General features: G+C 31.6%; 1 protein-coding gene across 2 annotated transcripts; it reads right to left on the reverse strand.

Annotated features, from left to right (window-relative positions):
- Positions 1–27542, reverse strand: LOC127739428 (endoribonuclease Dicer-like). 2 transcript variants are annotated; one of them, XM_052251175.1, is made up of 17 exons: positions 27444–27542; positions 24252–24347; positions 22916–23078; positions 18637–20048; positions 17426–17527; positions 16072–16229; positions 15557–15698; positions 14897–14972; positions 14416–14558; positions 13485–13661; positions 12487–12700; positions 8505–10651; positions 8029–8240; positions 6896–7154; positions 6375–6531; positions 4911–4986; positions 1–4284 (listed from the first exon to the last, which is right to left on the reverse strand). In XM_052251175.1, exons 2-17 carry the CDS (start codon positions 24345–24347, stop codon positions 4119–4121), a joined length of 5700 nt encoding a protein of 1899 aa, XP_052107135.1. In that variant the 5' UTR covers positions 27444–27542; the 3' UTR covers positions 1–4118. The 2 variants fall into 2 exon arrangements, with proteins under 2 accessions (XP_052107135.1, XP_052107136.1); XM_052251176.1 differs by lacking the exon at positions 27444–27542 and having other exon boundaries at positions 6375–6528; positions 24252–24486.
- Between the last annotated feature and the right edge of the window lie 35 nt (positions 27543–27577).

Consider the following 27577-nt stretch of genomic DNA (forward strand, 5'->3'; position numbering starts at 1 on the left):
TGACCAGCAAATACAGTTTATTTTGACTAAATATCACATTCAATAAACTGGAATGAAAATAAACCATCATTTTTTTTAAATAGTCAAGTAATTGCCACAGATAATATTATAATTAAGTGCCAATCTGTCTAAGAATCAGTCAGTAGTGAAAAAATATATATGAATATTCAAAACTAAAATTCATTAGACATTTTTGTTCCTAGGTTTTAATGAAAAATAATTGAATTTGTAGCCACCATTAGATGTTTTTTCATTTGGTTGTCCATTATCCATTTCATTATCTAGAAAACAGTGCCTCCAAAACTTTTTTTTTTTATTCATTTATTTTTTTATTTTTCTATCACTTTTTTATTAATTAATTTATGAACAAATTTTTAATTGTGATTGGTTAATTATTGTGATGTTGTCATACAAAAGTTTTTTAGTTTCATTTTTATGAGAAATTTTAAAGAATAAGTGATCAGTTTCACAAAAAATCTTACAACTAAAGTTGATTGTAAGTCATGAACTATTCAGTATACCTACTTTAGTCCTAAAACGTTTGTGAAACTGATCACAGGACCATAACCAAACTAGTGGTAAAATTTTTACTGTTTTTGAAAACCATTATTCAAATCATAATTTATAAAATCTGTATTTTTGCCAGATTTAATGTTCCTGAATAAGACAAATAGTAAAAACTGTCTGAATGTATGACTCAATCCAAGAAATTTACAAGATGAATATTGTTTCAGAACTTTTTGAATGATCCTAAACTATTCATGCTTTGCATCGTACATCTGAGTCGTTTAAAATAATCATGTGATATGGTCATGATACCTTAAAACTAAGAATCAAAACTTTTAACTCTTATAAAATACAGGAGAAAATAAGTTTGAAATCTAATGATTAAGTAACATTGAAAACATAAACATTTATAGTGTATTTTCTACTTTCTTTTCATTACATTTTAAGTAGCACCAATACAATAAACAATTAGAAATATTTAATGATACATTTTGTACTAGTAAGGATATACTCTCAGATACTATAAGAATAAACCCTCTTTCATTTTTACTTTTTATCTATAATTTTATTTTATGGTCATTGTCCATTCCTTTCAACTTCATCTAATCATATTTTACTTTAAAGAAATCATCAAATCTGATGGAATTTAAATAAAATAACATTTCTCAAAACTGTGTACTCGATAATCCTCAAAAATATTTCACAAAAAACTAACAAAATTCATCAAAATATATTTCCATTAAAATTTTCAGTACAAATCTTTCAAAAGAAAACTACTAAATACATTCGTCTGTAATACATACATGCTGTCTATAATGACATGAAACAATAGCTTATGTGGTTACATCATTTAAAGATAAATCATACTCCAAAAAAATATGGTTTTCAAAACAGTACAAAATTATAAAAAAAACCTTGGTCAAAAACCTTTTCTTGCATTTTCAATGGTTATTTAAAAAAAAAAATAGTAGACACGATAAAAACTTTACCCCAATTTATTGTAAAAACTGAAAAACATTTTGACAAGTCTTTGATCTCATAACATGCATCAAGAAAGCTGCAGGATAGGTTACTGGGATATAAACTATGTAAATTCATCAGAGAAGTCTACATTGTTGGTCAGAATGACTTAATTTTAAAGGGAAGCTGTTGTTAATTGATTGCTTGTCTGATGTTTGTTCAATGTCCAGTGGCTAATATTTCATTGACGTTTTAATTCAGAACTAGGATACTGACTGCATGTTGCTTGTGGTAAATGAGAACTGAACTGGCGCATTAAATATAACCCACTTTAGTTTGGAGACTGTTACATCCATCTAGATGCATTTTTGCACCAAGCTTTATAATTTTAGGTCACTTAGTATCCAAACACTGAACTAGGAGGTAAAGTTTAACTTAAGTCACCGGGGTATAAATTGGTAGTTTAGGATAACATAACTTTTATTTTATAAGGTATCCAAATTTTAAAAAAAGTAACGCAATATAGTGTTTATGTGAGCATTTTAAATGAAACCACTGACCACTGGACATTAAATAATCAATTAATCAATGAAACCACAGACCACTGGACTTTAAATAATCAATTAATCAATGAAACCAGACCACTGGACTTTAAATAATCAATGAAACCATAGATGGTAGAAACAACTCCTGTGTTCAAATAAACATTTGGCAAATTATACTTCATGAAATTATTTCACTTACAAATCTTCAACTAAAATTATAGAAAATCAAAATTAGTCATTTCACAAGTTGTTCACATGACAATTAATGAAGTACAATAAAGTGTTACTACAAGTTCTATACCAGGTAATAATCTGTGAGGAACCATTTAAAACAGAGAGAAAAACATAGCAAAGACTCTAATGGCAGGGTGGCACAGAATGCTTTTTAAACAATGAAGAATCTTCTTTACTGAATTTGAATATATGGAAATGTAATATATAAACAATGGTTAAAACATTATACAACTCCATAATGAGAGGTGAACAACCTCAATACGTTTGCAAACTTTCTGTGAAGTTCAAAGTCGAAAATGAAAATTGGTATCAGCTTGTAAAATTTTGATCCCATCTCTGGGAAAATGAAAAAAAATCCTCGAACAATTCCATAATACAAGTGCACAACTTCAATATTTTTGCAACCATTCTGTGCAGTTTAAAGGATTTTGTTTGAAAATTGTAAGAGAAGGTGATACACAAAATAGGTACTGTCTTTTGTAAATTTTGCTTATATATGTCTCAAGTTCCTAAGTCAGGAAAACTTTGCAATAGCAATGACCAAATTCAGCATGTGTCCCAGCAAATGAGATAGTCAATGAATTTAAATAATTCTAATTACAATGATTAACAAGAGTAATGTTCCAGACAAGCCTTTCATAAGTGTTTTATTATAACTTACTGCATATTTATCAATGAGAAAAATGTAACAAGATGACATTATAAAAATAAACAAAAAGTTGAACTGTGAACTACTGCTCACTATCAACCTATGCTATAAGTATTCAGTAAACATGACTTAGATAAGTGATGGATATGAAAGTTTAACATGCTCACAGGGAGCTTGATCCTAGCTACGATTCATAGATCCTGGGAAAACTGTGACGAAACTTTCATTAATGCCAATTATGAGTAAGAATATATAAATATTTGGTATTGAAAATACATCATACAGTAAAGCATGCTCTCAGGAAGATTGCTACCAAATTTCAGGAAGGTGTGATTTGTAGTTACTTACTTTTCAACATTTTCAGATATTACACATACACTGGATGATTTTTACAGCAAAATTGAAATCGATGACCTCTGTGAATTTTTTATCAGTTGAACAGAAATTTAAGATGCAAATTTTTTTCTGTGTGTGTTTTGGTGTCAAATTGTACGAATTTAAATTGTTTAATTTGATTAACTTATTTTTATTTATAAAATGTTAGAAAACTTGAACATCTACAAACTAAGGAATATTTTTATAGAAATCCAACAGAAATTATCTCTCTTCATTATGTTTTCCTCCAATATTGCACAAATCTGAAATTGCTGATATTTCTCCATAAATATGCCATAATGAAACTGAAATATCTTGGAAAGTAAATCATGAAGATATATTTTATTATATTTAAAAAAGTCCATATCAAAATTGAAAAAAATCAATGATGGATATTAACTGTATCATATCCTCATATGAAGGGACTTGGTTTAATCTTTCACAAAAAAACGAATAACAGGAAAAAAAGAGGTAAATTTCAACAAGTCACTAACGTATAAACAAAAAGGAGACTTCATAAATCAAAGACATATATCAAGAAATACATTGACTGTTCAGGTCTTATAACTTTTAAGTATAAACACAACCTATAAACATGATTAAGTAATCACTCTGTTTTGTCTCACTCAAACATGATTAAGTAATCATTCTGTTTTGTCTCACTCACACATGATTAAGTAATTACTCTGTTTTGTCTCACTCACACATGTGAACTAAGTATTAACTTTCCCTTTGATATTTTAATTCAGGACTTAAATTTCTCTCCAATGTCTTAGAAAAAAAGTGATAACTTTTAAAAATGAATCTACAGTAAATTATGGCACATTTTTTTGGTTTATCAATGATATTTATTGCACCAGTCCCTGAGCTTGCATAGTTTTTATTCCTCGTAAGGCTTTTTTGGCAGCAGCACTTTTAGCAATCCTATAATTTCTTCCAACACCAGTAAATACCCCTTTGCTAACAACATTCACTGATACTCGGATTTTTCCCTCTAATGTTCTCTCTGGTTTCCTGAAAAATGAAGCAAATTTTCAATTACCTTAATAGTGTTAATTTTTTGTATTTTCCCAGAATGTACATAACATGCATAAATAGTAGTGTGGTACAGTATCTGAGTACCAGTAAAACAAAACCTACTGTTGTATTGTGAAACAGCAAAAAGTAAATCCCCATGATTTCAAAAACAGTGTATCAGGGAAACATTAGCATAAGATTTTTTATTGTTTGTGATTCGTTCATGAAAGACAATTTACTTTATATTTTTATACTTTTTTGATGGATTTCATTTTCGTTACATGTATTTAAAAGTATCTCCATTCGTATATCTACAAAAGGAATTATTTCCATGATGTGAAATTTAAAAGATTTATTGCATTCACAAAAATACCTAAAAATTAGACCCAAACGAAAATCATATGATATAAGTCAACTACACAGCAGTGTGATCTATCTTCTAGTAAACAGTAAAGATAGACAAAAAATGTCCAAAAGGATACATTTTTTATGCACGTCATTCTATTGTCTTATCTCCTTTCTCATATTTTAGATTGCATATTTACAAATTGAAATATATTTGTATAAGTCATTGTATTCAATTTTGTTCTATGGTTAGCCATCAAAAATAAATAAAAACTTACTCAAATTTAGCTGTCTCTGGCTCCATCTCTAGAAGTTCTCTGACAGGTGACTTAGGAATACTCTTCAGATATTTTTCTGTTGATTAAACAATTAAAAACTAAAGAGAATAGTATACTTCTACTGGTACTGTAAATTCAGAAATTATTTCGATGTTTTTATTAATGCGAACAATGCGACTGGGCGAGTATCGCAATAATAACTTGCATTCTGATATTTGATGCATATATCTGTATGCAGCTTTTCCTGAAATTGCAATGATTAATCTCGCATTTATGTCAATTTTTCAAAAATCGCAATAATAAATGCACACAATAATTTCTGAATTACAGTATTTCAAATTATATTCAGAGAAGATTTGGTGAAACTTTTAGATTATTACAGCTTGTCTTGTATGTCTCATAATAAATTATTCTTCTGAACCAAACATGTTTCTGTAATAAGGTTTCAAGGAACATGTATTTCTGAAAGGTAAAATGTGGTGATCAGGGTCATTGGTTGTTATTCTTAGAGTTATCTCATTATAAAAGATATCATACAGTGGTCAGGGTATTGGCGTAAAATTATCATATGATGTGCATATTGATGATGTCATTCAGACATGAGCCTACATTAAACCAAGCTCATTTTCAGCTAAACTGATATTTAAATTCCTTGAACCATGGTTAAAATTATCCATTATTAATGTTTGACACATACTGTAAGTTGCAATATAAACATCTTATTCCCTTCCTAGTTGGATGTCAAAGATTGTTTATCTGTGAGCTCAGGTAAATTTTGTCATCTGCCATTTGCAAGGACTAAGTAAATATCAGGGGCTGATTGACTATGGCCAGAATCCCTATTATTACAGTGATAACCACACATGCATATAGCACTCACTACAGAATAATAAGTCCAATCAATGTGAAATAAATGCATCATTTTTTTTTTTAATATATTCAGATATATAGAAACTAGTTGTTATTTGTAGTGAAATATACTTGTAAACATTACTACATGTTTATCATTGGTTATAGACAATAAATTTGAAACAATATCAGTGTTATATTTTTTATAATTTCAGTTTCATGTAAAGAACATTTGTTAACCCTGCCACATGTCCCTGGAGCCAGGAGCATGTAACACAGTGATTGTTGTTGGTTGCTGACAGCCATCATTGTTTTTTCATCTTTTGTTTTAGCATAAATCAGGCTGTTTTTTTCCCCTGATAGAATTGTTTCACATCTTGATCCCACAGCCTTTTACAACTTTAAGTTTTAACCACTGAATGTTGAATCGTACATTCCTGAGGTGTCCCTGAAGTCTCCCTCCAATTTCATACTTCTCCATGTTTGGTTGCCAGGGCGAAGTCTTATCATTTTAATGTACATGGTGATAATTTCTGATGGTTTTTTTTTAATCATCCCCTTGGTGTCTTTTGACTTTTTAAACATATTGCTATCAATACCCTTTTTATTTCTTACCTATTTGTGGTTTCATAATTCTATAGTAAACCCTCCAAACTGTGTCTAAAGACATCCCACTATCCAGGTATATAGCACCAGCCAATGATTCAAATATGTCACCTAAAGCTTTGGGAACTTCTAGTTCTACTTTCACTTCATCGTCTCCTTCTTCCTGCTTTTTAAGGAGATAAAGGATATCAGTCAATAAAACAGCAATCCAAATATACAAATAAAAACCTCTAAAGATCAACACATCATCTTCAGCAATAAACAGTATTCTTTACAATATGTTAAGCTCTAAATTGCCAAAAATCTATTTCTAGTGTATCAAGTCTGTTTTGAAGATGCAAATATCAAATTAAAAAGTTTAAATACAATACACCATATTGGACCTTCTTAAGAAGCAGGATTCAATTCAATTCGTGTGCTGAAGTGACATTTTCTCAATTCATTTAAGTGCTAAAGTGCCTTTTTTGTAATTATTACCTGCCCTTCTCAAATCTGACTTGAAAACTCTGTAATCATAAATCAAATCTCACCTCCTCATCTTCTAGATCAATCTCGTCTTCTCTCTCCTTCTGCCTAGTAACAAACTTTTCTATTACATTGAACAGCGGAGGAGATATTGCCTTGAAGAACTTATGGAAGTCCCATTTAACAGCAAGTGCAGCAAATATATTATTGTTGACTAGAGCTGACCGTAAGTCAGTAAGTACACCGGGTGAATATTTACAAGAGTCTTCGTACAGATGTCGTGTTATCACATAATCTAATATTGCATCACCTAAAAATTCTAACCTGAAAAAGAGGAACATCTTAGGATATGGTTACAATTTTCAGAGTCAGCATTAATATGAAAGCAAAGTCACTGAGAGAGAAGAGAGCAACATATAGAGAAAAAACATATTCAAAGAGCAAAGAATAAAAAATTCTGTAAACCAAATTTTCGCAGATTATTTTGCATTTAGTCCTTTCCAGCCGACTTCATTGCCATTTATTTTCATGATTTTCTCATTTTCTTGATGTATTTATATAAGGGAAGACCCAAGTTTTTACATATTCAAATTATTTTTCTACTTGCAGGAAAAGTACCCCGGTAGTTCAAAGCATAATTATTGTTAACAAGGTAAATCTATTTTTAATTTGGAACTTAAAATAAAAGAAAAATTAAAGAACCTTAGTAACAATTGTGGTACAAATCTTTACTTTACTTTTTGCCAGCAAACATAGTGCAAAAGCAAAAATTTCATTAAGAACAGTCAAACATAAGTCAAACCGTTAAAAAACACTCATTGACTCGGAGTCATTGTGCCTAAGACAGACAATGATATCCCTACTACTGAAAAAATTTGTAATTGTATAAAAAAAGGTAGCTCGTGGCTAGATGAAATATTTGACATACATAAGCTAATCACATAGTACTAGAATACAAGTTTGTCATGATCATAATACAAAACTCAGTAAAAAATGTATTCGCCCCATTAACTATGTAAAACATATAAGAATAAGCTTTGAAAAAAACATGAAGCAATTTAATGACAATACAAAACTTTGTTGAGATATATCAAAATTTGTAGGAGCATTTAAACGGGTGTCAAATGAAAGTACAGCTGTTATAATGACATCAAAAATAGATTCCATTTAATATCAGATTATTAATAAATAAACCAACCTTTGGTAACAGTCTGTTACTGTGTTATAATGATATGAAGCATGAGTAAAGGCCTGTAGTAGATATGATCTGTCTTTGAAATGGTAGTGGATTTTATCCTCCAGCTTGTCAAAACCAATCAATAGATGTTGAAGCTGACTGACCGAATCTGGTTCCCCATCAAATAGTGGAGAACTAGGACATGATAATACGTGTGTGTCTATGCAACCAGTCTGAAATGTAAAAATTGCTTACAGACATGCACTGCTTGTGTGTTGTCACTTTCTTAATTTTCTAAAAGTTTCACACTTGTTTTAAATTACATCAATGAATTTAATACAAGATTCTGACATTATGTTATTGAGTATTTCTCTGACTATAAATTACTTTGTGGTTCAAGTGAAGTAAACAGCTTAAAGAATAAGGTGATTTCCAAGTATATCCATCTGACATTGATTATTACTGTAAGCTGTAACAGTATACTACAAAATAAATACCTGCTCTAAAGTTTTTTTCTGAGGTAGAACTCTGAGACCCAACCATGACATGAACCTCAATGCCACTTTCTTTCCACAACTTGTGAGGTAACAACCTATCAATGACTCAACACAGTCAGCTATACTCTTGTCAGGCAAGCTATGAAGAGTCTGTAAGCAGTAGGGAATCAAACAATCTGATGAATCAGATCTATCCTCCTCTTCAACATTGGCTTGAATTTCCTTCAGTTCTTTATTAAATTCATTTTCCTCTTTTGAACAAGGGACATATTTGTCCCATCCATTTGATAAATGATGTGGATGACTGTCAATTTTAATGTCACAAAAGTTCACTGTGGAACTGCTTCCAGGTATTTTTTCTACCTTTGTTGCCAATAAGACTTTTGGCACAGGTCCTTTCCTCCTTTCTTCATTAATTAGATACCCAGGTGGTAACCAATTCTCATATGGTTCAAATTTTGTTGAGATCATACATTCAGCTAAACCTTTCTTTTTACCAAGTCTGTACAAATTGCAATTACTAACTTGTTTGCTGCGTAAATAACTTAGCTTTCCTTCATGAACTCCAGGATATGTACAGAAAAGATAAACAGTGATAGCATACTTAAGGAATGAATCACCAATTGTCTCCAATCTTTCAAGGCTAAAAAAGTCATTAGCATTAGACATGGTCAGGGCCTGTAAAATCATACATGGTGAAGGACCTATAAAATCTCCAGTCACCACATCAGTGTCAAATGACATCAGCTTATTTAGCTCTTCTTCTGTCACTTCTATGTCTTCTTCCTTTTTCTTCACTGGCTTTTCTCCAAAGTGTCCCACCTGATTGAACACATCCTGTTCTATAACTTGTTCTGTAGAACTGATCCCATTTTGATTGAACACATCTTGTTCTATAACTTGTTCTGTAGAACTGTTCCCATTTTGATTGAACACATCTTGTTCTATAACTTGTTCTGTAGAACTGTTCCCATTTTGATTGAACACATCCTGTTCTATAACTTGTTCTGTAGAACTGTTCCCATTTTGTTCAGTAGAATCACTGTGTGATTGATTCATTTGTATTTCGATTTCTTTGTTCATATTGTTCTCATTCTCAGATTTTGACAGCACCAATTTGTCAAATTCACAACAAACTTCAGCAGTTCGTACAGGGTTTGAAGATAAGGGCGATACAGTATTTGATGACTGACTATCTGGAATGAGTGGAATGTCTGTATCATTTGGCCAGCCATTTGCAGATACAACAGAATTATCAGTATTTTCTTTGGTTTCTAAAGATTTATCAACATCTTGGAATGTTTCTGTGCACTTTGAGGTTTCTCCATCAACTACATTAATAACATTAGTATGATTAAAATCATCTTTCACCTGACTATTAATATCACAACCATTACCACTGAAAGACTTTTCTAAACTTTTCCCTGGTTGATCCACTTCATCATCATCAGACTGTTCAGTGGAGGGATTCATGTCCAGAGGAATATCATCAGTTTCTTCATCTTTGAGAAAAGAGAAGCTCAAAGCATCATAGATAAATCCCTGAGGAATTGAGGCTTGTCCTATATTAGCACCTTCTGTAATTATAATTCTAAGCTCCTCGGACACTAATAAGCAGTTCATTCTGTAAAGAATTGTTGGTAAACAAACAGCCTTTCTCCAAAATGAGGCTGGAAATACATGGATTTCACACAATTCTGGAATAAGAATTTGCTTCTGTTGTAAATTTTCACGTCTTGCTTTCTTTGTCTCTGCACTACTTGTTGGCAAAGCCACACCTTTTTGATTCAAATATCGTGGAGTCAATAAATTGAGCCGAGCAGAAGTATGATCAACATCCAATAATGGTTGCTCATAATTTGTAATTGATAAACCATACTTGGTTATATAATATTCAGCAAAAGTTTTATATAGTTCTGGTGATGGAAACGGAGATGCTGGGTTGAGATCCATTCTGATTTCAGCTACATAGAAATGTTGAGGCTGATCAATATTCCTGTATCCTGGCATTACAACAGCATCTTCATAATCCTCTTTGGTAAATTCAAAAAGTTCCCTTTCTGTATCATATATGTTTCTCCTCTCGTGGAGCTTATACTTTTCTACTTTTTCAATAAACTCCCAATCAACAGCAATTTCTTGTGTAGCTGAAAAAAAAGATTTAAAAAAATTGTTCAAAACACAAATAAGATTTTAACATGTACTTTATCAGTTGGCAATGCAAATTTTGTAAACAAACATAATAATACAATTCACATACTTGTGGGGTGTCTTTTAGGAACTTATTAACACTTGAAATGACTGTTTAAACTTACTTAAAAGGTTAAAATAGCCTACAAATTATTGAAATTACTACAAAACAAATAACACTATCTAATTAATGATAACAATGTACATAAGTGGAATTTTCTGTCAACATATGTGGTGAATTGCTTCTTTTGGCAACAAGCAAACTTATGTCTGAATTTAATGATAGTTCCATTTTTTAACAAATATTAGTTCTTGTAATATATTCTATATTGTAATACATCATTCCTGCCTCTGACGGAAATTTCATCATATTGTAATATATTCTTTCCTGTTCATGGCAGAAATCTCATTTAGCACTGTGAGCACTAAAGGGTTAACATTGTACTTGTTTTGAAGTGGAAAACAGAACATTAAACATTGCACTGTTTAAGCATGAGAAGGCAATACTATGAATTGGAGTCCATAATTGTAGTTGGTTCATCTACCGGTACACAATTATGGACAAAATAAGATAACACTAATTTTAAATATTACAATATAAATGTATGTAATTTTCCTGACAAGTATGGTTATATTCATATACATTATTTTGTATATGTGAATATCTGAGTATATATTCCATTGATAAATTTCTTGAAATCGTCATGGATAGGATGTATAGAATGTTGTGCTAAATGCACTTCGTTTTTTAGCAGCATACTGCAAACTATTCCAATCTAAGAAAATATGTAAGTTCATAATTTGCAGAAGATCAAATTTGACAAATGTTAACAACATGTCATGGACACCAACGAATTTCATCAAAGGATCAAATGTGTTATATACTGATATACAGGGGAAATAACGTTATATATGGGATCCAAGAAAAAGTCTTATTTGGAATCAGCTGTTGCACTGCCCACCAAAATTGTTTTCATGTATCCCACAAATTCCCATAAACACCATACAAGTTCTTATTACACTATTAATTTTTAAGGATACTAATTTTTGTGGATGGATACAAAATTGTATATTAATGGATATTTGATTTTGTGGTTTTGTAAATTTGAACCTCTTGGAACATTTAAATACATTGTTCTTCTATTCTACCATTTATCCAAATTATTATTATGAATTCACAGTAATAAATTTCAACCTAATATTTACCTTCTTTTCACACATATTTCTCACATCAATTTAACTGCATATATAATGCAAACGAAACTTTGTTTGCAAAACATTGGTTCTAGACAAGCATACATATGAAAAAAATATATATTGACCTTGAAGTCAAAGATCTATGTCATAAGTTGATCAAAAGGGTATGTGAAACATTGTCCATCAAGATACATTATTATGTCAAATATTATCAATCTACATAAAAAATAAGTAAATTGTGTCTCTAGACTTGTCAGTATGTGAATGTGAGATAAAAAAAACTGACCTCAAGGTAAAAACTTAGGTGAAATGTTAGTATGGTACATGTTACTTTATTTTATGGTGATACACTAATATGCCAAATATCATAAGTCTACATCAACAGATTAGATAGTTCTGGTGCAAACTGTATGAGGAGGTCAGCATCAAAAAGAAAATGAATTCAGGGTAAGATAATGTGTCTCCTTTTTGAAGGGGAAGTCATATAAATAACATAAAAAACAGTAATAGGTTAGCAGTTTGTAACTATAGCAATAGTTTAACAGTGTGTTACTATTGACATAATTAAATTTCCCACATAAACAAACATACTTACCTTTTGCTAAAGGAATAATTAAGTAACCAAGCTCAGCTTGGTTGGGAGAGAAAATCATAGGATCTTTCTCTAGTCGTAAGACATTGCTGAACACAAATCGGTGGAAGTTTGATAATCTTTCTAGCTCCTCATGACTATAAAAGACATCAGATGTAAGTAGTTCTATACTAACAGTTACTTCCCCTGACCTGGTATATACAGGAAATTCTGGGACCTATGAAATGTAAAATGAAATAAGATGAAATATCAATGAGACAACCAAAACTGATAAAACCATAGAAAAAAATCATAGCAAAAAAGAAAAAAAGGAAAACAACAAACAATAGTCCACAAACATTACAAAGGAGACTACAAATTGCCCAACATATAATTGACCTACTACTCATAGTAACTGATAAATAAGATGTTAACACCAAAACAAATGGCACCCAAAAGTGACTACAAAGATGTAAGCAGATGTTTGGAACATAAAAAAAGTTCAAAAGTGGTACCAAATCCTGACCTCATCCAGGGTATGCATGAAATACTTGTCACTGGACAACATGCAAAAATAATCAATCAAACAAGTCTTGATAGCTTGTAAATGAATTAGAGACAGACAACCAAAGATCTGAAAACAACCTTCAAATCTTGTATCTGTGAAACTTTGTGATGTTAGACAAGTGAAGCCACAATACATTCAGTTATTATTTTGAAAAAAAAATCTATATCAACTTCAAGCTTTAAAATATGACATTCTATTAAATTTCAAAATGTTTCCTCTTATGATGTGAATGCATGCTTTCTTACTGTAGCAATTACTTGGTAATCACTCTATACTTTTTACACAAGCCTGGCTGAAATGAAACTTAACTTTCAATACAGTAGAATATTTTATTGCTCATAACGGTTCGTTTTGATCAAGTAATTCTAAGAATGCATTTGTTATAAAGTATCATATTTCAACCTCTTGGATATACCTTGGAATAATAAGTCTTATTATTCCCACTTCTACAAACCTGTGGAATTGTAACTGAGGTTAACAGACCAAATGACCTTGAGGTCTCCTCTGGATCATTGAGTTTTCTTCCTCTGGTATTCTGATCATCAGAGATTGGTTTTGTCAGCTTCATTTTCAGTAAGTACAAATTATTCTTTTGTTTCTCAGGATATCCTCTTAACAGTATATTGGCTGTCTGTAAAGTAAAATTATTACAAAAATATCATATAGTGTCTACATTTTTTGGCTTGAATAAGTGTAATGAACATACTTAAGATTTTTTTCCCCATATCAGTATTTTGCAAAACATATTGTCCCTCCCCTAACCCTAACACCTTTCAATACTGTAATAAATATTATGATACATTTATGAATACTTATGATACTTGAGAGAACATGATTTATTAATTAGTTGTAATAGACTTTCAAGGCCGTATGGTGACCTGTAGATGTTAACTTCTATGTCATTTGGTCTCTGGTGGAGAGTTGTCTCATTGGTAATCATACCACTTCTTCTTATTTTTATATTTGAAGTGGCTTTTAGTAACTTGGAGTATGCTTAGATCATTACTTTGTGGCTTTTGTTGAGTGCTCACAGATATATCTCTAACTCCACCATATTCTCTATGTGTCTGTCCCAAGTCTGATGCCTGTTATTCAGTGGTTGCAGTTGGTTAATGTCTGTGAAATTTGTTTTTCATTAACTATTTGTTATACATCAGGCCATTAGTTTTTTCATTTGCATTGCTTCACATTTTGTCATATCAGGGCCTTTTTTATCTGACTATAAGGTATGAGTTTTGCTTATCATTGAAGGCCTTTGTTTACCTATAATTGCTTACATCCACATCATTTGGACTAGGGTGGATAGTTGCATCATTGGCAATCATACCACATTTCCTTACTCAAATACAAAGATAGGAGAAAAGTTTTTGATGAAATAAGTTAACCTTTTTCAGGTAATACTGTTTCCTCTTTGTAGTTCCTGGTCTAGCTTCTCCCATCAAGTCTTCATCATCCCATTCATTATTATCATCTTCCTCCAAAGAAAATAATTCCTTCCCAACAGGAGCAAGCTGGTCATCTAATTCACCTGAAATCATATTTTGTACAATAGACATAACTATTCAAGCCCTTCAGTGATATGTCCCCTAGCACATAGCTACAGTTGAATCTTGTTGTCTTGAACTCGGTCGACTAAAATTTCCTAGCATTGAGATACAGTAATATCAATTGATTTTCTCTAAAATACTCTCAGATTTTGTAATAAGTTTACAGTAACAGATGCCAAGTGATGACATAAATTTATATGGTTCATTGGAGCAAAGTGAGTTAATTCTAAGAATCATAATTGATTGTACTGAAATATTGATGACTTACAATTATGTTCAATATTACAATTTTTTGTAAAAAAAAACATAGGTTAGTTACCTTCTTCATGGAGGTTTTCACACATCTTCAATGCAACTGCTCTCTTGGCCAAACTTTTAGTTGGCATAAAATCACTCTGAAATATTGTTTACATACAGTTTAAAAGAAACTTTAACATCTTAAACAGCACTTTTAAAATCTAAAAATCAATTTCAAAACTTAAATTAACTTAATAAGATGTTCATTCGCAACAAAGATTAGTTTAGACAGCTCCGTTGTATGGGGGATAAGGAAAAACAAAACTTCCAAGTATATATATTTATTGTGTCCCAATGATCAATTATCTTTATAGAGAATGAAAGACAGATCTATATCCTGTATATTAGTCTTACTACAATAAATGACAATTCTAATAAAAATACACATTTCTTAATTTTTCCCAAATAAAAAAAATCCATAATATGTATTAAAGTCATTTATTTACTGGTAAACATTACTAAATTTCAAATCAAGCAATCTGGAGAATATCATTTATTTATCAAATCTTAGACTCATCATATTGTTGGACATTTCTTAGTTTCAATTACCAAACCCCTAATATACCATGACAATGCCCACATAGCATGCATGTATGTCTATGTTATGCTTTAACTTTTTGTTATCTTTGTATAACAAGTACATCTACTTCAGTTATAGTAAAAGCTTCTAATTACCACTCACCGTTATTTGTAGTTTAATAGGTGAATTGATTGGTAATCTAAGTTTAGCTTGGTACATTAAGGCTCCATTGACTTTCACACTGTTAAGATGACACTTGGGTGTCAGATGTGTAAAGGCATCACTAGGCAGTTTGGCACAATATCTGTAAGTACATGTAATATCAGTCAAATCTGAAAGTATGTGTAATATTATTTAGATACAACTGCTAGGTGAAGCATGGTACTCATATATCAATCCATTTCTTTTCAATATTAGACAAGATTGGTTTGGTTTTTATTAGGTTGAGAAGTCCCACTTATGTAGTGTGATTTGTACTTAAGAGAAAACATGTGCCTACATGGAACCACAACACATTTAGTGTATTTTTCTATATCAATACATGTATTTGAGGATTTTAAGGAGTAAACATAGCAGTTGTTGTACTTGATATGAAAATTTCTATTACATTTTCAATTACAATAAATTTATGAGCTATTCAGTAAATATTTAATTTTAAATCATCTCAATAACATTACCTATTGACTAATGCTATGGCATTACATAAGTTGACTTGAATGGATGGCATGTCAGAGTTGGGATAATAAGGGGGAAGTAACTCTATACAATCTAAGTCATCTTCTATTATTTCAAGGTCATTTTCACTTTCTTTATTCTGTCTCCATCCAATCAAAACCTTTTGAAATACACAAAAACATAAATTACTTCTCCTACAAAACACCAAAAAAAATAAACTTCAAAGTCCATTTTACACTGTAAGATTTTACTATGGTCACTGATTATCTTTCACTTTATAAGCATTTTTCAAACATTCTAAGTACACCTGTAACCAGGAATCTACTTCTATTAAGTGTGGGCTTTAAAGGCCATTGCTGAAGATCTTAGACATAAACAGTACATTTCAAATTTTTTTATCTGTTTTGATCATATATCTCCTCACATTTCAAAGTAGTTATGCATCCTTGCATATCAAGTTTTTGAACTTGAGCATTCATGATGAAGGTAAATCCAGATAATCGCTTCATACGCAAACAATTTATATAGCGTTATTTTCATTTTTATTTCCTAACATTTCAAGGAATTTTTTTTCAAGATGTGACTTCCTGCATTGTTTCTTTATTTCTTTCAATATCTTGCTGCACTAAAGCTAGGTATATTTCAGTTTATAAACTATAGAAAGCTGTGTTCTTTTAAAGTGCTTGTGTTTGTATGTCATGTAGACACTGATGTCTTATGACATCTACTGATGTTCTACCCTATGGCTTCCAAAACTGTCGTATTTTCAGGTCATAACTTGTAAAATTTATTTTTGACCGGCTAGTGTACGGCTGAAGTAGACATCAAATTCAGAAAAAAATTAAGGTTTAAGCAATCATTTTTACTTGCTATTTTCCTTATCACAGACACACTTTTCCAGTCATAAAAGTGACAGGAGGAGAACTTACTATAAAAACAAGTCCTAATCAAATACCCCCTCATAGTTTTTTTGTCTCTGTTATCATCTTTACCTTTGTCAAGTCAACATCTGGTTTTAGAAAACATGTGCTTTAAAACAAAAGTATAGTTTCTTTTAAGTATGTTATTGCAATAATAAAGAGTAAAGCGCAAATGTAAATCCAGTGATGTTCCACACTTCAAACAATGCACTGTCAGTTTATAAAGAAATATCAACGTACGAACTAATGTCAAGTCATGGAATCCATATTAAAATTACTAAGAAATAATTTTCATGTCAGTAGTTGTTCTTGATTTTCAAATGATTCCCTTGATAGCCGATAGTTAAAAAGTCTGAAGAGATTTAAAAAGTGATTAAAAAAATAGGTGAGGCTGGCTAAATTTATTTTTGGAAGCCCTCGTTTTACCCTTACTTACTTTTTCAACACCTTTAAACATCTGTAGATCTTCTTTGAATGTTTCTGTCTTATTATCATCGATAAGTATAAGATACTCTGCATCTTTAGCTCTCGCTAAACCCTGTAAAAGACAAGAACCACTCTTGCATATACATTGTATGTATAGTGCATTGATATTCATGAGTCAGAGTAAAGTAAATATTTTTACTATCATAACATATCATAACATTGTTTTTTTTTAACATAAAATCATGTCATGCATGTAGAGCATTATAAATCATGCTAATGTACTTTTCTTTCCTATTTAGAACAAGTAAAACTGCGAGCTACTGCTCACTGATGATACCCCCGCCGAAATATTTCGGTAAACAGGAAGTTGTTGAGTGATGAATCTGAAATCCCATCACACAGTATAGCTGACTTATATAAACCCTGAAACCAAATTTCAGAAATCCTTGTATTGTAGTTCCTGAGAAAAATTGACAAAAGTTTTCAACTTGGCTATCATGTGTAAAATGATACAAGTGTTCGGTAAACAGGAAGTTGTTGAGTGATGAATCTGAAAACGCATCACACGGTATAACTTACTTATATAAACCCTGAAACCAAATTTCAGAAATCCTTGTATTGTAGTTCCTGAGAACAATGTGACGAAAGTTTTCAACTTGGCTATCATGTGTAATATGATACAAGTGTTCGGTAAACAGGAAGTTGTTTAGTGACGAATCCGAAACCGCATCACACAGTATAACTTACTTATATAAACCCTGAAACCAAATTTCAGAAATCTTTGTATTGTAGTTCCTGAGAAAAATGTGACGAAAATATTCATGGGACAGACGGACTGACGGACGAACTGACGGATGGACAGACAGAGGTAAAACAGTATACACCCACTTTTTTAAAGCGGGGGTATAATTACAATGAAACAGTGAAGCTGTATTAACACTTTACCTTACATCTATTGTAATGAAACAGTGAAGCTGTATTAACACTTTACCTTAGATCTACTGTAACGAAACAGTGAAGCTGTATTAACACTTTACCTTAGATCTACTGTAATGTAAAAGTGAAGCTGTATTAACACTTTACCTCCGATCTACTGTAACAAAACAGTGAAGCTGTATTAACACTTTACCTTAGATCTACTGTAATGTAAAAGTGAAGCTTTATTAACACTTTACCTCAGATCAACTGTAGTGAAACAATGAAGCTGTATTAACACTTTACCTTAGATCTACTGTATGACCTGTAATCTTTAGGTGGATCAAATTTCATAATCATATTACATCTTGGAACATCAATTCCGTCTTCCAAGAAACTTGTTGCTATTAACAAATTAAGCTCCTGAAGTCTGAATTTCCTTAAAATATCCTCTTGTTTTTTATTGATATCCTTTTTAAGAGTTTTCTTTTTCTGGCCTGTAATTTGATGGCATTTGACAAAACATAAACTGTCATCCCATGAACAAACTTCCTCCATCATCTTGTTCAGTGCTATTGCTACAAATCTATGATCCACAAAGACAATACCACACAGATATTTCTCTGCATCAACAGAAAATGGATCTGATGCCTTTTTGGTACTATCCTCTGATCCTTCCTTTTTAATTGCTACATGAATTACATTGGATCTTTTATTATCATCTTCATTCTCAGAATCATCGAATTCAGAATCATCAGACATGTCAGATTCATTATCTCCCATCATTCCATCCATATCCTCGCTGCTTATTATCATAAAGTCGTAGTCTGGCTTATAATTCTTCAAATGGTTCACAAGCTCTCGTACTTTTGGAGATGCATATAAAAGCAACGCATCAACATTATAATCTGGAGTAAAGTTATTTTCAAATACAGTGTTAAGCATTCTTAACTGTGTTGAACTAAATCTTAAAAACTTTTTAGCTAATATTTCCGTTTCTTGTTTTTCCATTTTTTCAAGTTGAGTAAGAAACATCTGTGCTATACTAGCAGCACACCAAGGACCAAGTTTATACAAAATATTAAGACATTCACATACGACAGTTTTTGAGATTTGACATGGATCATTGCTTACTTTATTTTCATTTTCTTCATCTTCTTTAATTTTGAAATCTTCCAGAAATTCCAGAGCATCAAGTAGTATATTTTCAAGCTGATCCACTAAACCAGTTGTATCTTCATACTTTTCACATGTGATAATTTGTTCTTTTGGCCATATTCCATATCTCTGGGACATAATCAGAGTTGAGGTTTCTGCAACAGCATCTAGTTTTGTTTCCAGTGTTGATATTGTTGATTCTAGATCAGCTGGATTTTGACAGCGTGTGGCTGTCACTGATGATGTTAGTCCTAGAATTCTTGGTTTACATTCCAATGAGGTGTCATTCATCTTTTGTAAAATTTGAGCATAAACAGGATCTTTATTAACGACATGACAGTCTTCAAAAATTAATACATTAACTTCTGATGGATGTAAAATGTCTTCTTGCAAAACATAATTCAAAACATGTGATGACAGAAATAGGATATGATTCGATTTTATGAGATCTTGCCATTTTTCTGTTGTCATGGTTTCTATGCTATCTTTATTCAAATGCTGACTGACCTGAAGGTCTGTATGGTGCTGTATTATTTGAACCTGCTGATCAACAAATGTTTCTACAATGAATTTAAAATCTATAAAGAATGAGGTCACATACAACATAAATGTTTCATTTCTCAGAGGTGTGAAAAAGTAGATGAGAGGTATGTAAGTTTGTTGTACCTGTAAAGGTCCCTTATTTTCAACCCTTATTACAAACATTTGACTAGAGCATTTAAAGAAGTATCAAACTAAGGCCAAAATCTAAAAAATCTTCACAGGTTCATTTTACAACCAGAGTAAAATAATGAATGGTCCTATTTGGTCCTGAAGCTCTTTTTTTCAACATTTTAACCACTATGGAAATAGGTGTATTGAACTGGAAAAAATGTTTTAAATAATTCTGTAAACTGCATCATAGGGAGGGCAGCTCATCCACATGTCTGATACCAAATATATAGAGGTTCACAAGTGTTAACAAAAAATTATAGGAAGACAGAGGTATCCCAGTTTGTTTTTACTTTAAGAGAGTTTATCTTCTAGATAAATTTAATAGGTTTCTATTATAATTTGATAAAACTTTTACTTTTTCTACCCTGCATATGAAGTCCAATTTTTTTTTTTAGATTAGAAGCTTGTGAATGATATCCTGGTTTATTGCAAAATGAATGGATATACAGTTGGAATCCTGTTTTAAGCAGAATTCATCCCCAAGAATTATTTTGATAGTGTCTGAAGTATGTCATACATGAATATGTAAATTAGGTACCGGTACCAGGGCCTCTAAAATGATCGTATTTTCCGGGCATGACCGATAAATTATAAATATGACTTGTGTCAAACCTGAAAAGGACATTTAACGTGGGTTTGCCATTTTAACATATTGAATTCAGAAAAAATGATATGGTGAATAAGTACTATCAAAACAAACCCTACTTTAATATATACCTCTCATTACAATCAAGGTTAATTAGTTGTCAGACAGTTGAAATTTACCTGTTCAGGTGACAGGTAAACTTATATGTACCGGACATCGATTGGTCTATTTGAAGTTATTTTCATAAATTTGAGCGGTTTGACCTAATTAATTTAATCAAAAAGATTTAAATCATCATAAGTATGTTTATAAATATGATTTGATGAAAATTTTCAAAAGGTAGTTATAAAGGTTTTAAGCGAAAAAATCGCCAGGACCAGGTTGTTTGAACAAAGTACATGCATGCACATGTGCGCAGTTGTGAGATTTAATAATGCATTCGAATTCTTCAAAAATGCTAAAATTATCATGATACCTTTATCTAACGTTCATTTCAAGTATTTTCTTGAAGAAATAACATTGGAAAGAGCTACTCGATTGTGCTTTATAAACGTACACGGATTTTTCGTATCCTACTCTGGTCCCTGTTTTACCATTGTCAAGTCAATATTGGGTATAAGAAAATGTACCTTCAAAAGCGAAAGTAAAGATTTTGACAACGTAATTTTGCACAAATAAAGATTTTAAGGCAGATATTAGTACGCTAATGTTGCACACTTCGAATGATGCACTGTCAATTTAACACTTTACATCAGAACAATCGAATTTGTATCAAAAGTCAAGTTTAATATCGTTTATATGTCAATCATTCATTCAGGTATTTCACATCCAATTTTTTATGGAAATATTCTTTATAAAGCACAAAAATGTCAGTATTCACCTCTGAAGCTAACAAAACCTTTAAATAGACTTATTAAGAAGGGATATAGTTACGATACTGTTGTCAGGTCATTAAAGATTGCATATTTTGGCGTTAATATTGATTCACTTATAGGGTCTTTGCATCGGCACTAAACACAATTATTTAAAAACCAGTTGTTGGCATGACACGGGTTATGTTCTTCTCATATATATATGTTATGATTGATTGATTGTTGGTGTTTTAACGCCACTTTTAAGCGCCACTTTTGGGCTATTTCGTGGCGGCCTGTTTTTATTGGTGGAGGAAGCCGGAGTGCCCAGAGAAAACCACCGACCTTCGATAGGAAAACTGACAATCCTAGTCAATTAAGATTGGAGTCGAGTGCACCCGCACGAGCGGGGTTCGAACTCACAACCTCAGTGTTGACTGGCTAGTGATTACAGTAGTAGAACTACTTAGACCACTTGGCCACCGAGGACCCCCTATATGTTATGATGGTATGATACTAAACCCCTAACGGGAAGGATTGTGCCTGATATTCATATGATGAAGACATAATCTTTCAATCAGTTTAATTGAAGTCTGGAGCTGGCATGTCATTTAACTGCTAGTAGTCTGTTGTTATTTATGTATTATTGTCATTTTGTTTATTTTCTTTGGTTACATCTTCTGACATCAGACTCGGACTTCTCTTGAACTGAATTTTAATGTGCGTATTGTTATGCGTTTATTTTTCTACATTGGCTAGAGGTATAGGGGGAGGGTTGAGATCTCATAAACATGTTTAACCCGCCGCATTTTTGCGCCTGTCCCAAGTCAGGAGCCTCTAGCCTTTGTTAGTCTTGTATTATTTTTAATTTTAGTTTCTTGTGTACAATTTGGAATTTAGTATGGCGTTCATTATCACTGAACTAGTATATATATTTGTTTAGGGGCCAGCTGAAGGACGCCTCCGGGTGCGGGAATTTCTCGCTGCATTGAAGACCTGTTGGTGACCTTCTGCTGTTGTCTGTTCTTTGGTCGGGTTGTTGTCTCTTTGACACATTCCCCATTTCCATTCTCAATTTTATTGTTTAAATGATGCCCAACTGATAAGCATGATTGCCTTTTGAAATTTTGTAACGTAGTCTTAAGGGATCAAAATCGGGATAAGACAAAAAAAGTCAGGCTGGCACAAATATTTTTGGAAGCCCTGACCGGTACATGTATGTTCAGAAGTAGTAATGAAATTCCATCTGGAATGTTAATGTACAATAAATATTTACCATTATCAGTTAGGTACACACTTCTTTTGCCTCCTTCTTTCAAGGGTTTTCTGAGCTGGTAGGACGATTCACGAAGTACCATGACAGCCAGGAACATTTTACCAGAACTTGCTCCCAGACACACAATGGTATTCCTGTGTAATGCTGCATCAAGAAGTTCCACCTGGAAATATTGTATGGGTCATGTGTTATTTAAAGAATAATTTAAATGAGGAACTGGGAGAGGGTAAAAATACTAGATGTGAAGGCATGTTATTCCACTGCCTACCAATGTCTAGCCTGCTTTACTATTCATGATTTATTTAGTGTTGATAGTCCTTAAGATAAAGTTTTAATACAAGTATCACATGAACTTAATATTATCAATGATACATTAAAATGAGGTCAATGTCAGACAAACCAAGTTAGATAGATATGTACACCTTACAATCGTTACATACACCAAATATAGTTGACCTATTGCTAATAGTGTACAAGAAACAGACCAAACCATGAAAACTTAATATTGACCAATGAACCATGAAAATGAGGTCATGGTCATATGAACTCTGCCAGACAGACATGTACATCTTAAAATCATTCCATACATCAAAAATAGTTGACCTTATTGCTTATAGTACATGTATCTGAAAAACAGACTTAACCAGGAAAACTTAACATTGACCAATGAACCATGAACTGAGGTCAAGGTCAAATGAACCCAGCTAGACATGTACACCTTACAATCATTCCATACACTAAATATAGTTGACCTTTTGCTTATAGTATTAGAAAAGCAGATCAAAACACAATAAAATGAGGGCACAGCTTGATACGACCGCAGAGGTCGTACCCTGAACAGTTGGGACAAGTATGGACACAACATTCAAGCTTGATACAGCTCTGAATTTGGATTGTGTTTAAATATTTGACACATCATACCTCTTATGGTTCAATATCCATCTTATTAAATTGGTGGTAAAAACATTAAGGAATGACTAAGTGAAATGAAAAAAATATTAACACTGTTGTTTTGGTCAAGTAGGTTCAGGAGAAGATTTTTTGAGACAATTATAGGGATATGTGGGATTGAATGTTGGAGATAATGATATAAAACTTCCTCTTTAATTCTTCCACAACTTGAGATAATTGGGGGAGTAATCACAAAACAATCCATCTTGTATGGGAAAGGATTTGTATAGGCTTTGCATTTTGTCCAATCCCTTTGTTTAATTGTATGTTTGATATTTGAACAAGTATTTTGAATTGATTTGAAGTAAACACCAAATGATCACAGGTTTACATGCATGTTCCATGCTAGGTAACTTGTAAATTATGATGTTTTTCTAATACATACTTGATAGGTAGGTGGTGTAAAGGTATGTGTTGGTATATCTTCATTTCTAAGATGTCTGGGCAGTCTTTTTGAAGTGTCTGGTCCTATCCTAACCATCTACAAAAGATATACATGTATATATGTATATAAAAAGTTGTTTTACACCCATAACTAATTAGCTCCTATAAAATATGCTGCTATATATGCATTCAATTGTTTCATATCAATACCACTATTATGAATAGTAGGAAACTAAACCTAACAAAATGTTCAGGAGTATAAAATTATTAATGTTAGATATATCTGTTAGCTAGAAATTGTGTTTAAAAGCTTTCGAAACCTGCCATCTTTACAGATGTTTGTTTGTATAAAGACAATTTAAATGATTAAAACATCCTGATGAAAATCTAAAACATGGCGGCATGTTGTCAATGTATCATTTATTTAGTATAAGTATCAATTAAATTATTTAAGTGTTTAGGTAAATTAATATCTTGTTAGGTTCAAGAAATTTTGACATAGAGATATGATTGAAGCCATTTTGTTCTGACATGAAATCAGGTCAGAAAGTGCAAAAGAGTTCTAATCATTCTTATATGACTTTGCATTAAAAAAAATTGAAAATAATTAATATCATCATAAAAACGTTTAAAATGGAATAAAATGTGCAGTCATATGTTGGACTGACAGAGAGACAGACAGTTGTTGTGTTTACCATGTTTACTCTTTCAAAATCAAATGAATCTGAAAAATCAGAGTGGTCTCTCTTTTTCAGCAGAATCTGGGTCAGTTCGCCTTAAAACATGTTGGCCCTAATACCTGTTTGTCCTGGGTTCGTTCCACCTGATTCTTATTTTAATATATTATTTAAATGTTTGTTAAAGTGTGTGTTGAAAATTTCGTCGAAAATATTTATGTTGTGTTGCTGCTATCACATAATTATTTTCCTTTGATTTGCACTGAAGTGCACATCAATACAAGGTATTTGATATAAAACTACCAAATACCATGAATACCAAGCTATCTTGTTTTTTAGTTTGTTTCTTTTTTATAGTTTTTTTTCTCTTCTTTCATGTCTTTCTTTTCTTTTTACATGTTTTATCAAGTTATCTGTATGTATAAAGTTAATGGAAAAATGAATTGATTCCATAATCCACTTCCCTAAATAACAAGTTTGTCACTGAAATCACACACACTTGAGCTCAAAGGAGCCAAATAAATTCCTTTACAATTCTGACATTCTTTGTTTTTACTCTTCCCAATCTGACTAGTTTTTTTAAAAAATTCATAAGGGGTTAGGTGGAACCCTGTGTCCCGCCTGCGATTGCTGCTGTCAGTGTTAAAGTGTAATGTTGACTTAAAAAGTGAGTCCATTTATCAGTAAAATACAGAATTGAAAAAAAAACTTTTTCTTTAGATGCCATTTTTTGGTCTTGAAGATGAGCTTCTGTCCAAGTTTCATAACAATCTATGAAGGTTTACAAATTCATCATGTCAAAAAAATTTAATCCCAGACTGTTTGTAAATGTTACCTGTAAAAAACGAAGTCCATCTATCAGAAAAATACTAAAAATGAAAAAATATATTTTCAAAGGTTTGCTTTAGGCATTATCTCTTAATCATTAAAAAGCTTCTGCCAAAGTTTCATAACACTCTATGAAGGTTTGACCATGGAAGTAAAATGAAAAGGAATAGCAATGATTAATTAGAATGTATTAATGACCTGCAGAGCTCTGTACTAAAGTCATAGGATTTATTCAATTATTGTCTTAGCGGCAAGGCCCCTTTGGTTACTATCTGTGATACCGCGGTTGTAAAATGGCATCTGGAATTTCTTATCAGTCATATGATTTTATTGAGTCTGGCAATTATAGCGTACCTGTGGGAAATCCCTAGTTTATTAATAACAAGGTGGCTCTGTATCATATAAAACTTCTACCTTTAGAAAGAAATCGAATGGTGTAAAAAACTTGAAAAACGGACGAGAATTGTTTAAACTACAACAGATTAATATGATCAATGATGATAAGTTGTATTTATCTTTGCATATTTTTGGTTTTTACTGTTTGTTTTTAACTAATCTAAAAGTATTTTCCGCATAAAAGCGGATCTCCAGTAAAACAGGTAATAACGATGAAGCGATCAGGTTTCACATGATGTTTTAAAAAATAATGTGGACATATGTAGACATAAAATATTTTACTGTTGAAATGTTCCAAGTTTATCAAGATTTATAAAAGGATATTTACTTTCAAGTATTTTCGATTAATATATTTGTAATAAATGTCATTGATTACATTATTGAAACTGGACAATTTAAAACGGAATAAATAAAGTCGTAAAACATGTGAAATTTATATCTATTTTAGAAAATGTTTGATAACAATTGAATACTAGTATTAATTAACAAGTTACCACAAAAAGAAAAACAACCAAACAAAATGACCTTGAGCTATCTTTCTAACCACAAATTTATTTTATATGAATTAGTTTATGTATAACCTGAAGAACAGAAACCTTTAAAATTGTGAATATTTTAATTGACTAGTCATGCAAGTAAACACGAAAGACTTTATTTTTATTACTTCATAAGTATATCTGACAACAACCAGTCTGTTCCTATATTTCCGTGAACACGAAAATGACCGGAAAGTGCCAGTGATTTGATCAATCACATGCCAAGAATCAACAAGTATTCCATATCTTAAACCATATAAAGAGTAATTGGAAGATAGGCGGTAACACATATGAAACTTGGCCCATGGCAACACAGACTGCACGACTCAAAATCATGTCGCAAAAAATAAAATGCAAATACCGACCTACCTACCCCTATTTTTTTCTGATGAAACCAAAAACAGACCTAGGAACAGTGTATCTCCCCATCAATATATATGTTCCTGAACAGACATATATTTTTTTGGGGGCTAATATGTATATTTCTTTGATATTTAACATAAATAATTACTTCAGGCACATGATTAATTTTTTTAATAGGATGAACAGACGCTACAGACGAACGATTCCAGGGTGAACGGACCCGATACCTTTTCATCATATAACAAATTATAAAAAAAAATCAGAAACAACATAACATTAACAAGTGTTTGTGCACCATAATTATTTGACATGGTCATTAAATTTTAAAACAGTACTGCATGCATTGATCAAATATTGTATAAACATTGAAAATACATATTTTCTGATAAAGACCTTTATAAATGGATGAGAATGTGCCAACTATAGCATCGCAATCAGTAATTGCAGATGCTGACTATTTGAATGTTTTTACATTTGTTTCTTCATTCGCCGGAAGTTCTAACAAAATATAAGAGAGGTTTTAATTG

The sequence above is a fragment of the Mytilus californianus genome, unplaced genomic scaffold, assembly GCF_021869535.1.
Source record: "Mytilus californianus isolate M0D057914Y unplaced genomic scaffold, xbMytCali1.0.p SCAF_4, whole genome shotgun sequence".
Lineage (NCBI taxonomy): Eukaryota > Metazoa > Mollusca > Bivalvia > Mytilida > Mytilidae > Mytilus > Mytilus californianus.